The sequence below is a fragment of the Cyprinodon variegatus genome, unplaced genomic scaffold (genome assembly GCF_000732505.1).
Source record: "Cyprinodon variegatus isolate N-32 unplaced genomic scaffold, C_variegatus-1.0 Scaffold560, whole genome shotgun sequence".
Taxonomy (NCBI): Eukaryota; Metazoa; Chordata; class Actinopteri; order Cyprinodontiformes; family Cyprinodontidae; genus Cyprinodon; species Cyprinodon variegatus.
The window spans coordinates 338873-357221 of NW_015151013.1; the positions used below are offsets into that span (position 1 = coordinate 338873).

An 18349-nucleotide genomic window follows, 5' to 3' on the forward strand; every position below is an offset into this window, starting at 1 on the left:
AGCAAAAACTACAGTGGCATAGGATCGACAACCTATTTAAAATGCAACTCCTCCCAATAAGTGGGACACTCTTTTTCCAGCTGATTGCAATATGTGGTAATATTAGCAAATATTTATCTCATTGTTAAGATACCATAAGACATAACAGTCCAGGTTGTCCATTAGTGATGTGACTATTCTGACTCTTCCTGCTCCCAAAAGGCTCTCTATTTATTATTATCTGTAACCTCTTGAACCTCTTTAGCTTAAGTTGACAAATGTAAATGTTTTGTATGTTAATAAACATCTGCATTCAAAATAGTTTTAATGAGAAGGCCTGTATGTATTTGTTCTGTTACGATAGAGGCATTCCTACTAATCCAACAAACAGAACCATAACAGAAATAGTAACAAACTCCTCCTGGCTTTGGTGTGTTTCCTACTTTCTGTTTTTGCAAAATGGTTTGATCCCATATCCTCATATATGAGTTGCCACAAGGCCGCCATGCTGCCAGTAAAACAAAGCCGCTCAGTGGGAATGAGGCAGTAAAATAAAAAAAGTGGGGAGCAAGTTCTCAGTCAATAGTTGTTGGTTCTGCTTTAGAAAATCATTATATAAGACCTTTAATACTTCTTTATGAAGTCAACATATCATAACACCGTTCCATCTGTATAAAGTAAATAATTCGATTTCTTGGCACATTTTTTACCCTGTTAACTTCCAAGATGAAACTTTGAAGCAATTTCAATAAATAATTTAAAAAAGTTAATTTCAAAAAATGTAATATATGATATAGATCGGCTGGGGAAATACAATAATACCTAAAGCATTTAAAACTCTATTTTCAATTGGTTACTTGTTGTGATTTGTCTATGTAGTGAGTTTTATTTATCCAAATTAGGTAACACTGAATTGGGCAGCTTTATAACCTTTTATAAAGTAAAAATTGAATGACAAAAACAGATAAGTCTTGAAAGTGGATGTTTATACTTACTAAACTCCCCAAACTTGATTTCCAAAAACTGGCAATCTGGTACAACCTGGTCTAGATGGGATTATTGTCAAGTTTAATCAAAGTGATGTTAGATTCAATGGGGTCTTTAAAATGTCTATCTTCTTATCAGATTCTATCTTAAGTAGAGCTAAAGAAAAAAGGAGATAGATTCTTAGTTAGAATACTGGTAAATATGAGGGGTTTTGTAAGACATTGCTGCTAATGCCATTTTGATCTTCAATTAGTTAGTAGTAGTTAGTTAGTTTATTTATTTTTTTTTATAATTAGTGTACTTTTTTCTAAATAAAAAAACAACAACAAGAAAACTGATTTTTGTACAGACATCCTAGTTCCACTTGGTACCTAAACAGAAAAAGGCATAAATTGCTCTTTGTATGTGAAGTTCTTATAGTTCGGATCAAAGCTGGTTTAATCCAGATTTTCCTGATTTAGTTGGAGTGAACCGAGGGTTAGTTTAGGAAATTATATCTTGTTGTCTCCTTGAATTTGCCATCAGTTTTTTTTTCTTTCTTAATATTAAATTCTAACCATTCTCATTTACTAGTAAGAGATAAGTCATCTACATTTCTTGTTTCTATCATAAATTAGTTAGATCTTTTGTAAGTTAGCATTATTTAAACGGTTTTCATTAAGTTTCCATTTTGTTATTCTTGGTTCTATTAATCTGTAATGAGGGGAGGCTGTTATAGCACAGTGATCAGTAAGAGAAGGAAATATATTGCAGCTGGAAGTTACAAAGACCAACCAATAATCGTGAGTGTTGGGAACCTTCTAAGTTGCTCCAGGTATAATGATTTTATTTTATTTTTCCTGGGTTGAGGTTGCAACAAATGTCAATAAGGTCAAGAGAACCAGAGTAATCTGTGATTAGTTGGGATAATGAGAAATATGACAATGGAAACATGTCCTGATTTTCATCAGGTGCTACATTAAAGTGACTTGCAACAATGACTTCTATTATTAAGGGGCTGGTTTACTTAATTTTCTAACATGGAAAGTTTGTGTGAGTCCGTTCTTCTGTTTCTTTGGTATATTTTCTTCTGTCCCCTTGAATCTCATGTCGGTCTCGGCAGAGGGCCACTCACACTGGTTGTACTGGAGGTTTATTTCTGTCCAAAAAGAGTTTTTCCCCTCTGCTATCGCTGCATGCTTGGTGTGAGGAATCACTGCAGAGTCAATGCAAATGAATGCCTGCTCTCGTTAAGTGCTCATCAAGGAGGAGTGAATGACACTATACAAACAGCTTGGTTTCTCAGATAGAACACTTTTAACCAATCTGTCTGTATGATCTGATTGAATTGTTTTTGTAAATAGTCTTGAGATGACATGTGATGCGGATCGGTGCTATATAAATAAACTGAATAAAATCAAAAGTTTTACATTAGAATCCATAAGCATTTACTGAAATGTAGTAATTGACATTCAACTCAATGTTAACCATAAAGTTTATTATCACCTTTGTAGGCAAAACTTTACCTTAAGCAAAATTTGTGATTCATCATTTTAATTATACTTTTGTGCCATCAATGACTGTAGGTATCCTTAAAGTGTTCTTGTTCTTCTACGCAGGTTGGCAAGTAATATTTATGAGTGCTTTAGTGTCACCAACTGATATGTCCATTTGCTATTCAAAAAAAAAAATCCCCTCTCTAGGTTCATGCTTTTAATGAGGAGCATAAATCATATTTGGTTAACTACATAACTATGCACAGCTTTGTATTTGCTCGTCATAAAATTTAGATTTGTGACTTTAACGTAGCAAAGTGGGAAAAAGTTCAATTCACACAAAAAATTCAGCTTTTTTTTTTTAATGTTGCAGGTGATCCTGATTTTGACTAAGTTATATGACTTCAACTTGGGGGCTGTTACAGAGAGCTCGCTTTGGAGGTAAGTTTTTCTAAATTTAATCATAGCTGTTTTGATATTTCAGTCTAAATATATACAGGTTAAGGCACCATTCTAAAAAAAAAAACAAAACAAAAAACAATAAGAATAATATATTCATGGAGATCGTGCTAGATTGTAAATATGATATATAGTGCTTTCCCTTGCTAGGATATGAACAATCAAGTTGCAGTGGAAGCCACGGTGAAGTATGTTTTAATAAAGCGTTCTGAAGTGGTTAAGATTGAACCATCCTCCTCTCTGCTTCTTGCAGCCCCATAAATAACAGCACTGCAACTGCAGCAAGCTTGTAGAAAAGACTCTACCTTCTGTCCATCATCAGCAAAGAAACTTTTTGAAAGGCTGTTTCTGAAAGATAAACCGAATGACTGATTTGAGAGCTTCTATGTTTGGATCCCTGGTGCTTTTCATCTGACCTAGAAACGTTCTGATTTACTTTTTGATCGATTGTCATTTGTGACTTTTTTTTTCAGAAGCAATTGACATTCAATCACTGCTATATAGTCACAGCAGTTTTATTCCAAATGTATTAAGGTTTGATTTACAAAGCTCTGTCCGATCATAAATAAGAATAGAATTCATTAAGGATTATACCAGAAAGCCCAGTGCTGTCTCTCATATGCCTTTTCTCACCTCTCCAGAAGCCTGCAGGGAATTCATTTCTTTCTGAAATACACATAAAAAAGACAATCAGTCGACTAAGTAAAGAGCTTTAACTTAATGTCTGTTTCTCCAGAGGCATTTATACCTGACTCAACTCCCTTTGAAATTCCATATTTCTGGATGGAGATATTTCATTATCAAGGGGCCTGCTTAACAATGGCAAGCAACAAGTAAATTAGAGTAAATTAGAGTGCTTCCATGTACCTAAAATGATTTAAGTCTATAGCTGCTGAGCCTCTACTGGTGGCAAAATGCAGCATGCAGATCAATGGGTGATCTGCATGATTTTGCTAAACAGACCTCAAGTCCCATTTTGTTTTTCAACTAGAAACTTCACATTGCAATAACATCGTTCAAACGTTTCTCAGTCTGAAACAGATACACCAACGGAAAAGGAGCACTTAACACTTAAATACAAATGTTTTTTACTGTTTGGTTTGTTGAAACAAATCTCTACAGGAAATGGAATAGTTTAAGTTAATGCCCAGACAATAATAGCAGTCGGTGGGTTCCTATCCAATTATTCAGTGGAATTACATTTGGAGCCACCCAGGTAGAACTGAGAACACGGATTGGCCGTTTGTAGAGAGAAGCAACAAGAAGCAATGAATGACAAACACATTTGTCACTGGAGCCAAGTTAGTAATGTAAAGGCATCTTTAAAAGCTTCTGTATTTTTTTTCTAAATTCATTCGGTCTGGGTCTTTTTATACAGAAAGATTTTTTTTTCATTGTTTATATAATTTTTTTTATGTGTCAAATCCTGGAAGTCCATATATATATATATATATATAACATATATTTGTAGATTTGTAGATCCTTTCATTTAGGAGCATTTACTATACAATTTTAACTGTACAATTAATTTGAACTTTTCCTGATATGTAGAGCTATTTGTGGCAATTCAATTCAACTTATTTATATAGTGCCAATTCACAACACATCATCTCAAGGCACTTTACAGTTCACCAGATCATACAGTCAAATTGATTCAAAGGAAAATCAGTTGATTACATTGACTTATTGATTTGAAGGCAATCCCTTCAAACCTCCAGCAGAACCAGGCTCAGTGTTTTTAGGTCTTTATAAATAAAGCTGAGTCCAGATAATTAGATGATGACACTTTGTAGCAACAATGAAAGAGAAGAAATATGAAGCAACAGCAGCCTTTGTCAGATCTGTTTCACACCTGAAAGCAAAATGTTTCCTTAATATCAGAAAATCAATCTCTAATTGCTGGGTATTCTCTGTAGAGGTGTTCTTGTAAAGAAAACTGAGATTTACAGATAATTGCCAAAAATACCAAATATTAACAGTCTCCATCTAATGTTTTTTTTCGAATGTTTTTTTTTATAATCATGCAATGTTTTCTTTTCTGACAGATCCACTGATTATGGCAGCACTTACAACAAACTCAATGATAAAGTGGGCTCAAGAACAGTTTTAAGCTACTTGTATGTCTGCCCTACCAACAAGCAAAAGGTCAGCATTTTCCCTTGACTTATACCTCTGCTGGATATCAAACAGGTTCATCTCAATAAATTTGAATATAATCAAAAGTTAAATGATCCATTTACCTGAACAATGGAGCAACAGTATTTTGATTTGTTTTATACAGGGATTTTTATTTTGAGCATTTATATTATTGCACAAAGATAATAGGCATACATAATTCAGTTTCTCAGAAGGTTTTCTAATTTACTAGGGTTGTAAAAAAATTTATTTTTAATGCAAAAATGTATTGTTGTCATTTATACCAGCACTATTGGAAAACTGCTGATTGAAAATTGTTCACAGGAGATTCATCGGTACCCATAAGAAGGGTAACCCACAGAAGCTCATTGCTAAATAAGTTGGTTATTTAGAGCTCTATATTAAAATATATCAATGAAAATTAAAATATATTTTAAAGGGAATGGAAGAACATTTTGCATAATTTACAGGGGTTACTACAGCCTAAGAATAATAATAATAAAAGAAACAATTTAATAACTACCACTCATTAAGAAATGCTGATGATAGGCTATAACGATTGTATTTTTTTGCACTAAGCCTCTTGACAACCAGATACTAACCCAGAAATACAGTATCTTGCCTGGGCTAAGGAAAAAACATTCAGTTGTGGTCTAAATTGAGCAGAACTGTGAGGCTTTGCTCTAAATTTAGGATTTTTGCAGTATCTCAGGCATCAATTTGACTGATTTTCTAAGGTGTATTTTTGAATGACTAGTTTTAGTGCTGTGAATTTAAATATAAATAAGGCACTTCACATCCTGCCCCCTCTCCATGTGGCGGGAAGTTACACTCCATTCTCTTTCGCAATATTTGTTGTTTGATAGCAAAGGTTCAAAACTTGTGTTAGAAGAGGACAACAAAACACAAAATTTCCATTCAGCCAAACATGCTAAAGCCAGAGTCTAAGCAAGAAAAATGTTATGTGAAGTGATCAAAACCATCAGTTTACTCTTGGAGGTTACATGGAACATTTAAAGCTGAATGATTTTGTCAAAAAACAAATTTTAAATTTTCACAGCAAACCTTAAAAGTTTTCTTATCCAGAGTCCATTTTAGCAGGACATTACTATTTCGTTTCTGTGGAAAAGGTCTTCATTCTCCTCACCCGCATGAATCTGCATGTTAGCTGCAACTATCTTTCCCTCTTGGGTGGTTTCAGACCAGCTCTGCACATTTCACAGACGCCTAAGGGCTGGAGAGGGGAAATCAGTTTCTCATTAAAATGAGTCCCTCTGCGATTTGTAAACAGGGTTTTAAGAAATTGTGATATAAAATATTCACCCAGCCCAAGTTGTAACAGCAGTCATAATCCTATTAATATTGTTACAAAAAAATTTTCAGATATCTTTTAAAGTATAAATGTATCCATCCATCCATCCATCCATCCATCCATCCATCCATCCATCCATCCATCCATCCATCCATCCATCCATCCATCCATCCATCCAGTTGCAGAAGTATCTAGAAAGAGCCCACATGCATTTTATTATTTTTTTAATAGGGGCAGATGTCACTGAAACTCTATTTATCCAATGAAGTGTTTTGTGCAAAGAAGACTATCCACACTGATATAGCCATGTTTATATGAAAAGTCAAATAAAGAGGCACATTCTGAGAGTTTCTGATGCTCAGGGACTGTTTAACTACTTTTGTGGATTAATACATCCAATAACCAAATATTTAGATATATCTGCTTATTCCTTTGGTATCCTTCAAGTTGAACACCGGTTCCACACTAGAAAAATGTGATGTAATACATAACATGTGAAAGAGAAAAGAAAATGAATGAAATAAATAATAAATGATCCAAACAGCATCTAAAGATGTCACGAAAAGACATACTCCAAGTACATCTTTTTACAGGATACAAAAACAACAGATTTTGCATGGTGTCCCCTTTAAAGTTATATAGATTACAACAAATTCTGCATTTGATTTAAGATTCAAGACTACTGAGTCTTGATAAAGAAAAGGACAAAGTTGCTTAATGTCCAATAGGAGGTTTTTCCAGTTAGCAATAATTTGGGTACCCATAGTTTTTTGTTCCATTTGTTTGACCCACAGTTAGCTCATCCATCTATAATTTGAAAAACACATTATGCTATTCTTTAATAAAAAGATTTATGGCAATGCTGATTTTATTTTATTTTTCAGCAGGACTCACAGTAGATCCTGCCTACTTGGCCGAATGCATTTTTGCTTTTAAATGACCATGTGTTGTATTATTAGAGAAAAATGTGAGACACCCAACAATGAAGACCTTGGCAACCACTAACATACAGTTCGAGAATGCAACCATTCATAAAGAAGAAATTAATGCAAAAGGATCCCCAGCCATGTATAGACTACATATACTGCACAGTGCATGGAAAAACTTTCCTTAATTAAGTAAAACAAAACACATCATTTTATTTAGTATTCAACATTTCTGAGAGACAGATTTTGGGGTTTTCAGTAACAGTTATTAACACCAATAAGCAGAATTATACATATATATTATATTGCTTTAATTACTGTAGACAATTGTATTTGATGATATCCTAATTCATTGAGATGCAACTGTTCCCTTATATTTATTTTTTTTTCTAATATCTGCTCCATCAAGATTTCTCTAGTTTGCTCCTTTATATTGTTCTATCCTCTCACTTGGCTTCCTGTAACCTAGATATTGATGCTTAGTGACCCAGAGGTAGAGAGTGCTGTTCTCATCAGTTCAGATGAAGGGGCAAGCTTCGAAAAGTATCCCATTAACTTCAACATCCTGAGCCTCCTCTTCCATCCTGCACAGGAGAACTGGGTACTAGCTTATAGTCATGATTACAAGGTATGTTCAGAGAAAATTCCACTATTTTTTTCATTCATTTTTACTTAAAGTCCATTAGCATTATCATACTTTAAGTATTTAAAGCAATGCATCTTAATTTTTTTTTTCAGCTCTACAGCTCAATGGACTTTGGGAAGAAATGGCAGCTTGTCCATGAAAATGTGATGCCAGGAAGATTCTACTGGTACAATTATTCTATTATGTTTTTTTACATGCTGTGTTCTTTAAATATCATCAAAATGATTAAGTTCATTCAACAGCCATCCCGATGAATCCAATGATCTGTTGCCAAAAATACCCTCTACCCACATGGAAGTCAAGCTCAAAACTGATTACATCCACCTCACGTAGGCTTGATATAATATTGTGCTTTCTTTTCTGAAGCACAAACACAACATGCTGTTTTTGTTGTTGGTGTCGTTTAGTGGTCTTTACTGCGCAGACACAAGGCAGTGAATATTGATGAGTCCGTTTACCCAGTTGGGCATGGTATGTGTCCAGCCAACTGTGTTCTTGTTTTCAATGAAAAAAGAAATGAGGGTGGTTGGAGGACACCCTCTCCACATGCGTGAACAGTCAGATGTTTCATAAATTAGTGGAGCACAGTTGGTATGGCACAGCCTGAAACAATGCATTATTTCTGCTCTTCAATAGTATTCCTTCATGCACATTATGTCAAAAAGTTATTTTTCAAATTTGTTGCAGCTGCCTGCAATTTCAAACCAGTTCCCATTGGCCAATGTTGGTATTTATGGAAACAGTGGACATTTTGTCACCTCCCTTCCCTTTTTGTTTCCTTTGTTGATGACTCTGTGAATTGAGATTAATTGTCACTGCTGCTGCACATTTTACCCTGAGTCATTTACAGGAGATAAAAAAAAGATACTTTTATGGGTTTCTGAGCACAGCGATGTCCATCCATTGCTGCTATGATCAACAAAGCTTTCTCTTCTTTTTCTCTAATTCTCATCTATCCTTTTCGTATCTAACAAACCCTATTCCTGTTCCCTCTGTTTCCTTCTGCACTTTCCATTCTCTGAAGGGCGGTAATGGGGCTGGACAGAGAATCAGATGTGGTACACATCGAGACGCGCATCGCAAAAGGCCGTGAGTGCTGCACTTCAGTTCACTGCTGTAGCAGGACCCGCAGGACCCCTTTGCCTCTCATTTAGAGAGAGGTCACGGGCAAGATGAGACCTGTTCTACTGCTCAGATTGGTCCCTAAAGTCTCGTAGAGCTGAATAGGTGTCTCCTGGAAAAAAAACTCAGAGATTTAGCAGGTTGATAGATGTTCCCTCTCCTTAATCTATCCCCTGTGTTTCATTGGCTAAAGTTGAGCTCCCCTGTTTCTAAACGTTGTTGAATATTCTGTCAAACCAATTATAGGGGGTTCCTGCTTGAGAGACATACGACTCTCTTTCTGAGGGGAACAAAATATGAAGCCAAATTAGCATGTAAACTCTTGTCTCACTCAGTAATATCTCAAACTGTTTACAGTATGCAGGAGGAACGGTGCACAAGCCTAGTCAGAATAATGGCAGCCTTGAATTCTAAGAACATAATTTCAAATAATTTTAAGAACAAGTGCACATATAACAACTTAGCAATTTAAAAGTTTTAATTTTAAGCTTTTATTAAAAAAAGAAAGAATTTTTTTTAACAAAATCTATATTAAATTAGAGAATGGAGTATGACAAGCAACACAGCGTATTCATAATAAAAAAGTTTTTAAACCTAAATAACTGCTGATAAAATGTTACATGTTACATCCCAAAATATCATCCTAGAAAGAGGGAAGGAGCCAAGAGACCAGGGTGGATAAGTCATTTAGCAAATGGAATTAAAGTAAATGGAAATTCAGGTATGTGCAACATCTAATCCTGCTAATTAATGTACAGATTTATCACCCTTTTATCAGTTATAATGAAAAGGGCATTAAAATCATTACACAAAACAGTGGGGGGCCATTGAGACAACCTTTCACCACTGCATCGATTTATTTGAAAATGAAGCTGATGCATCTGTTCTCTCTGACTAAAAAGTTTATAATCATTGTTAAACCTCTCTGTTTTAGTTCTTACTTCTTTGACTCTTACTTCATAAATTCCCTTTTTTTGCTCAGTTTTGTAATATGTTTAGGTCTTAATGAGTTTGAAAGAAGAACAATAACTTTCCAAAAACACAAAACTTGGAAATATTTTTAATTGCTCTTCAACTCTGCAACATACACAGACAAGTACTTTGGATTAAGCATATAACATTAGAAAAACACTAGTCTGATTGGTTTATTGCCATTAGTTAGTTTCCAAGTCATGTTTAATGTCAGTACTGACTTTATTGATTATTCATTTACCTCCAGTACAAATATCCCCTATCACCTGACAGGGGTTTAATCAAATACATTAGATATATGCTATATCAATCTCCTTCTTCAGTTGGCAACTGTATGATTGTAAGAGTGACTGGATAATTTTCAGATTTGCTGTAACTTTAAGTTACAGCAACAAAAAAAAAACACTGAATAGACAAGAACACCCCTTCACTTTCCAATGACTTAATAGTAGTAATTACAGAAGAAGCCTTTCTGGAACAGTAAGAAATACTGGAAGAGTTTGTGGAAGCAATGGATATAAAACCATACCAGTATGAACCTGAACCAACAGGTCAATCACTGCATTTAAGGAAGAACTCGGATTCAGAGAATATTTATCAGGACAAACAGGAGGATGAGGGTAATAACTAGATAAAACTCTTGAAATGTAGACAACCAATCTACTCAGGTCACTCTATAATTTCTGTATATAATATATGTATAAAAGGTATGGAAATAGCTAAGGTCTTGATTGATCCATATTTGATCCAAATATTTGGTAAAACCATGCATAAAACTGCACATACTGTATTAAAGTAACCTTTAATATTTGCAGGTAGCACGACAAAATTTGGATTTGTTAGGCAAATGTTGAAATAAATTCAATGACTGGGAAATAGCAATAGATAACCTAAATAAAGAAATATTTATTGATTTATTGTTTAAGATAAAATAAATATTTCTATGAAGTTAATTCATTAATCACGAGCAGCACTGAAATATTGATCTTTACGAATAGAAATCTTGCTACTTTTAAGTATATTAAATATGTAGGATTTTTGGCTGCGATGGACTGGCGACCTGTCCAGTTTGTACCCCGCCTCTCGCCCATAGATAGCTGGAGAGGCACCAGCACCCCTCGCGACTCCACTTGGGATCAAGCATGTCAGAAAATGGATGGATGGATGTGGGACTTTTGGCTTTCTATACGTGCTCCAGTCTCAACTAATCCTTACTATGGACTTCTGTTTGTGAGACAAGCTTAAATTGGAGCACAAAATACTATGGTCAAAATATTTTTTAAGTTAATGTTCTACAGTAGTATTGTCTTTTTATTCATCTACAGTACACCTCCGCAGCTGGTATTCATGTCAGCATAATCTAAATTCGAGCAGCCTCTTAACAATACCTATATGAGCGATACTAATTGAAACTTCATCTTGTAAAGATAAACAACAGATCTCTTACAAAAACTACAAAGTTTGTAAGCACCATAAGAGCTGGAACAAACAATAACAGCCAGAGAGAGGGCTATCAGTAGTGACATTGATACAAAGTTAAGTCGTACCTTCGGCTCAGTTTCTGTGTAAAAGCGATGGAATCACTGCCTGACCTATATTCTGCTGTGTCTACCTGCATCATAGTAAGATTTAGCCTGATGTATTTTATCGGAATAGTTAAATAAACTTTTAAAAAGCAGCATCAGTGCCACTTGGTTGGAACAGGGGGTTGGAGACACTTCCCCAATACAGCAATGGAAAATTGGTGGAAAATAATAACTGCGAAAGATTTTTAACTTAAATACGAAAACAAAAGTGCATTCTTTGGTTACATATGTTTTTGGTCTGTGAAAAAAATATATTGATAAATAAAATGCACTTAAGTTGGAGGGGCTGGTTCCTGCTCCCAGCTCTACGCTGGATCCAGGACGACATACCCCATTGCCCCACCCTTTTTGGCAGGCGTGTATATTTACCAGTAATAAGGTGAAGATCCCTCCTGAAGATATTGGTGCTTGATATATTTATATGATATCCTCTCTTGTTTGTTTAATTTTAAATGGCTTTGTCCTCCTCTTCATTTACTTTCCTTTATAAATAAAAACAACAACATCCAGGAAAAGCTCCTATCACTTTGGTGTGTGATATCAAAGTGTTGCATTTAGAGGAATCCTTGTCAATGGAAGTTGTTCCGACGAGTTTGAAAAATTAATTGTAAAGCGTTGCAGCATCTTGAATCTGTTACTTGGTGCATTAGTTCTGCCAACTAAAATGTCCAGTCACTCTTTAATTGCTCTGTGCTTAATATTTTTGATGGCACCAAATAAATCACACTTTTGAGTGTTTACAGAAAACACAGAAGTGAGGTTTAGAATTCTCCTAATATTAATCTCATCTTAGTACAATTTTTACAACAATCATAAATTATTTCTTCTTTTAATTATAGTAGTTTCAAAATATTTGTTATCTGACTTTTAACCAGCTTAGAAAGGCTCACTATTGTCACACCATCTTATGCCGATGCTGCTGCTTAAATGATGCACAGTCCAAAAGTTGATTTGTTATTGGTCTAGCTAGAGTAGAATGGCAATTTGCTGCTGATGAGGGGGGGTGATAGAGTTAACAAAGCATAAATTTGCACAGAAACACAGATAATGTTAAAATGAAGAAATCACCACCAAATTTAACAAGTATTGTAATATGATTTATTGTTGCATTCTCTACCATTCCTATCTTGTTCCAAAAAAACAAAAATAAAAAACAATCCACTGGACTTGGTTTCCAGTGGACTAAAGAATTTGTTCCAATTTGTATGTTTTCAAAATAAAAACAAGGCTTTGTTGGGCTACTGTATAAAACCTCAAACTCAACACTATTCTTGACATTTTGAATTGAAAAAGCTTCTTGGATGGGAATCAAAACGTCTTCAAACTTTGGAAACCAAGGCCAGTGGTTTGTTTTTAATTTTCTTTTTTTTTGGAATCACTATAACTGGGACTGAGAACCTTCACTAGTATACCTATCTTGGTTTTTCCACAAGCTCATGGTGAAATGGGAAAAGGTTTTTGCTATCGGAAACAGAACTGTACAAATACCTCTTAGTTTTCTAAAGATAATGCTCAACAATTCTCTTTTTAAAAGAACCAGAACCAACCCTTTAAGCTGTGCATTATATTCCCATTTCCACACCCGTTTAAATGGATTCAATTGTTAAAGTTACCAGCGGATGCTGGTGACCATGGTCCTACTCTGACTGCAAGAGTGGTTTCAACATGAGGGAATTTCTGCAAAAATAACCACAAAAAGCAAGGTTAAAAATAAATACCTTTCAGCAGGGTGAGAAGATTTCATTTAGTTAACTGATGCCAAAAAAAAAACTCCTTCTACAACCTGTGATCATATTAGATACTGCTTAACTTTTGCCAACTCTTATTATTTAAAAGTGTGGTTTATTTATTCTATACAAATCTTATTACTACATGCCCATGAGAATATTTTAAATTTGATACATGTCAGCCAGTTTTTGCTGTTAATTAGAAGTAAAGCACCAACATTTTGGAAGTAGGAATAAACTCTAAAGAGTTTTTGTATATTTGAAGTTGGTTTATATTATTGGTATTCCCTTGCATCTCTAGTGCATACCAAGTGGAGTCTAAATGTGAATGGTATTAATTTACTTCCTATTGATTTCCTTTTGCCCCTTCAGGAGCTCAGTACGTGAAGTGCAGAGCACAGAGATGCACTGAGGGCAACAGACAGTACCTCTTTCCTGGACACATAGACACCAACTCTCTGGTTGTGCAGGACGAATATGTTTTCACACAGGTTTGCATTGCAAAAGATTACTTTTTCGTGATCTCAATAGTTTCCCTCATCTTTTCATTTAAAGGTGGCTGCTTCTGTGAACTTTGAATGCTTTTTACCCACTTCTTTGTTTCTATGTTTGCTCCCTTGTGCAACCAATTTACGGTTTTCCATCAAACCTCACATAATAGCTTTTTCCAACACACCTGTTCCCCGCCGGTCTGATATGTGTTTTGATTATGTTTTGTCTCGTTCGTGTCAGGGCACGCTAAGGTGTTTCAGTTTCTGCACAGACATAATCCAATCTATAGCTGAAAAAAATATCTTTGTGCACTACAGGCAGATGGCAAAGGAACAATGAAAAGACAGGTCGCCGTCCTTATTATCATTCTCCATGACTTTGACTCCAATTAGACAGCCGCAGTCAGGGTCATTATTAGAAATTTAATTTTCCAATGTCCTCCACTGTCATTGATTTCCTTCCACTGTTAAGCAATTTCTTTCTTGGTGGTCAGACTTAATGCATTTGGTCATCCTTGTTTGACTCTGGGTAAGTTTCATTGAAAGTTGTCAGGATGGGCAGCACATTTTAATTTCACATAAACATTCCGAAATGACTTCTATTTATGGATTCAAAGATTTCATGATTTAATGTGCTGCAGCAGACTCGACTGAAAATGAAAAAGGGGTGAAAGAAATCGCGGCATAAACTGTGATTCAATAAAATTCCTAAATTACATTTAGCTGAGGTGAGATTGACCACGGAGACAGAGGCAGACGCTGTGAAGATGCTGGTGAATGTAACTGGACAATCAGAGGTAGAGTGTCTGCACACAGCTGTGGCGGCTGAGATGACTTTCTTGTGACTTTCATTGCTCGGGGCAGTTGGATTTAACTTGACAAAGAGTAATGAGGTTATCGATTGGGCTACAACAAAATAAGCCGTCTTCAACACCTCCAAACTCTCCTGGGAGGGGAGGAACGGCCAAGTGCAACATCCTCAAAAATGTGGCCTGGGAAAATTCAGCTCATTGATTTTCGATAGATTATTCCATTAGAGCCCTAATGTAGTGTGTTCGGGGACAAACACCATCTTTCTAGTTGATTAGAAAATAAGCAATCAACTACTGTTGGCCTGCCTGTGGTTGGGGACGGGTGTAGCGCATTAAGATGCGCTGTAGATAAAGCCAAAACAATTTTGGACGGATCACCATTTTAGACTAATTGAGGTGGTAATATCAATTTCTGTTTTGCTTGTAAATTTTGTTTAGCCTTCAACACTGCACAGAGCCACATGCGTGAGCAGTTGTTTTATCAAATCAGTCATGCATTATGAATTAATTTGCTTCCTTCAGGAAATGTTTCACTTCACAACGTTACCTCCCAGATAATAAATAATTCTAAGTAATTATTGTCTGAAATTTCAGACACATTAAGTTTTTCTGATAATTATCAACTGAATCGTGTAATGAGGATGGATCCTTAACTATACTAATCTTACTCTAGAGTTTAAAGAAAACTTTGAAAATCTCCCAATTATAATAAAATCCATCTTTATGAGCCCGATAATAGTTTGGTCTGGCGATATTGTATTACTGAGGGACAGACTAAATACAGTATACTTTGTTTCAGCTTAACTTTCGAGGGTATGAAAACAAGAAATAAGTAAAAAAGAAAAATAGCCCAGTCAAAACATTAAATAATAACTTAGTTGAATAATATAACTTCAAATATTAATAATTACATTAACAAATATTAATATAATATTGTTTAGCTACACATAACTTTTAACCATTTTTATCTTTTTTAGATTAAACACTGGTATTACAATGTCACGGTTAATTAATTGCGCATTTTGCTCAATTTAAGAATGACATGCTTCCTGAAGCTTACATGGTATAATTTAGGGCACAGTAAGGGCTTAATTGAATGACAAAGGCATTTTTTTTCAACCATTCTTTTTTTTACATTATCTTCCTAGTTGGTCAGTTGCAGGCATTGCAAAAGTGTAATTGACCTCCTCACTAATCTGTTGGGCAGCCTTCAGGAACAAGTGGGGGAGGGGCAGCGTAATGCTGCTTTGTGCCCCATACAGCCAAAGTTAACATCTTTAAAAGGGATTTAAAATTGTCAAGGTATTTTTTTTTCAAACATTTACTTTTTAAACTTTGCTCTACATTGATACCCAAAATCAGCCCATGCTTATTTTAGACTTTTGACCCCAAGATAAATATTTAATGATAGTGCGACGAGCTGTTGATCTCTGACACATACATACTCAGCAGCTAAGCACTTTACCTATTAGGATGTGTGTAACCAAGTGGAGTAGTAAATCAAATTCTGTCCAAATGGGTTGATTAGCTTGTATGGGTAAAACAGTACAAACATATGAAAACAATTTAACATTTTAAAAAGCACAAGAGGTTGTAATACCATTGTATTTTTTTTAAACTGTACTAATACTGTCAATATCTCAGCATGGCCCAAAATTGTTATTTTACCATTTTTATAACACTGTATCCTGTCCTTTATCTATGATTTCCCCTCAAAAATCTATGCTACACAATCTTCATGACAGTTTCTTTCCCACAAAGGTTACCAAGTCAGGACGAGCCAGTTATTTTGTCTCCTACATGAGAGAATCCTTCAGGCAGATGAAATTACCAAAGTACTGTTTGCCAAAGGTAAGCAACAGACTTAATGTTTTGTATTTATTCACAGTTTCTATCTTTTCTTATAGAGGACAAACTGTGCAAAATATTTATAAAGACATTACATAAAAAAAAACTCGACTTCTTTTTGGGTTGTTTTTATGTTTCTCCATTTGCACCCATATTCTCTCTCTCTCTCTGTCTGTGCCCATCTTTCCACCGCTGCAGGACATGCATATTATCAGCACAGATGAGAAGCAGGTTTTCGCTGCCGTTCAGGAGTGGAACCAGAACAACACTTACAGCCTGTATATCTCAGACTCCCCCGGGGTCTACTTCATCCTTTCATTAGAGAATCTGAGAACCAGCAGAGGGCCTGCTGGTAACCTATTGGTTGACTTTTATAAGGTTTGTTGTTAGCTTTGTTCAAGACTGCAGCTAAATTTAAGTCATCACACAACAATAACTAACAAATTTAAAATACAGCAACTATTTTGAAGCATGACTTTATTAAATGATCATGTGTTTATTCTTTTCTTTCTTTGCCCCTTTTTAAATGGTGTGATATTTGATTCTTAAATACTTTTGCTTCTTAAGATTCAATTTCATATTACATTCCTTTTCAGAAGAAGTCATTCTCCCTTTCAGGGTTTGTCCAATTGCAATCAAAAACATATATATTTGTTTTGTGTTGGAATTTTACTAAACTAATGTAAAGCATGCTATAAAGATATTTGAAAAAAGGCAAATGCTGTTTTTAAAATGTGTTTGAAATAAAACTTAGAAGAGTAGGGTCGAATATTTTCAACGGCTGCAAGTCAATGAAACATCTTTAACTGCAAGTATNCTCCCTTTTTCACATTTCTAGAGAAAAAATAATTCTTGCAAAATTTCCATGCTCAAACTCAGACTGGATGGCTCAAACTCCTTCTGCTAGTTCTCATGGTCTAAACTTTGACTGGGCCATTCTTACTTTTTTATGCTTCAGTCTATAGATGCTGGAACGAGTACATCTGCCATAATCTCATGTTTTTTGCAACCTTTAAAAAGAGATGCAGATATTTAACAGTGTTTACATGGATTTCTGTATTCTTTTTGCACATCTACATGTCTTAGTAGATTATCAGTAGTGGTATTTTCGTTTTATTTTCAAATAATAGATTCAGCATTTCTCTTTCTTCAGAATATTCCGAGCATTGGATATTGTTTAATTTCCTTGCCATGCCTTTATCTTGGTCTTCATAATGCTCAGAGATTAGATGAAAAATTGTGTACTCTATCCACAAATTAAGTGAAAACTGAGGTCAAATTGTGTCACTTAATTTTAGTTAAGGTTATCAATATTTTACCTTACCAATTTACACAACATTGTGTTGTTTTTGAAAAAGTGCCATAAGATTTAAGCTGTATTAAATGCACAGCATAAATGCACGTGGCAATGTGCATGACATTTATTTAAAACACAGATGAAACATCTTAGCCAAAAGATATAAATGAATAAATAAATAATATCAAAATTTTGCATTTAAAGTTTGATTTTCCATATGATACCTTTAAATTGATAATCAAAATACTCAAAATGTTTTAATGTTTTTATTCACTTTTTTCCTTTACTTTAACAATTTTTTTTTCAGGTTGAGGGCATAAACGGCATGTATCTTGCTAACAAAATAGTGGATAATCACATAAAGACCTTCATAACATACAACAAAGGACAAACCTGGGCTCTGCTACCAGCTCCAGCTACAGATGTGGCTGGAAACAACCTTCACTGCATTCTGGTAAGCTTGAGGCTCTTAGGCAAGATATATATATATACAATTGCTTTCTTTAGTGCTAGAACATGACAAGTATATTGTCAAGTATATTTCAACCTAATCAGTTGTGCTTAGGTTTTTATG

The 18349-nt window shown here is 34.9% G+C and overlaps 1 protein-coding gene across 1 annotated transcript in view; it reads left to right on the forward strand.

The window, feature by feature from the left end:
• The window catches only part of LOC107095623 (VPS10 domain-containing receptor SorCS3-like), an 88042-nt gene that overhangs the window by 29029 nt on the left and 40664 nt on the right, over nucleotides 1-18349 (forward strand). The window contains exons 2-10 of the mRNA XM_015391789.1: nucleotides 2815-2882; nucleotides 4946-5045; nucleotides 7744-7902; nucleotides 8013-8086; nucleotides 8945-9009; nucleotides 13700-13818; nucleotides 16392-16481; nucleotides 16677-16856; nucleotides 18083-18229. Of these exons, the coding sequence (XP_015247275.1) occupies nucleotides 2815-2882; nucleotides 4946-5045; nucleotides 7744-7902; nucleotides 8013-8086; nucleotides 8945-9009; nucleotides 13700-13818; nucleotides 16392-16481; nucleotides 16677-16856; nucleotides 18083-18229 (1002 nt within the window). The remainder of the gene's footprint in view (nucleotides 1-2814; nucleotides 2883-4945; nucleotides 5046-7743; nucleotides 7903-8012; nucleotides 8087-8944; nucleotides 9010-13699; nucleotides 13819-16391; nucleotides 16482-16676; nucleotides 16857-18082; nucleotides 18230-18349) is intronic.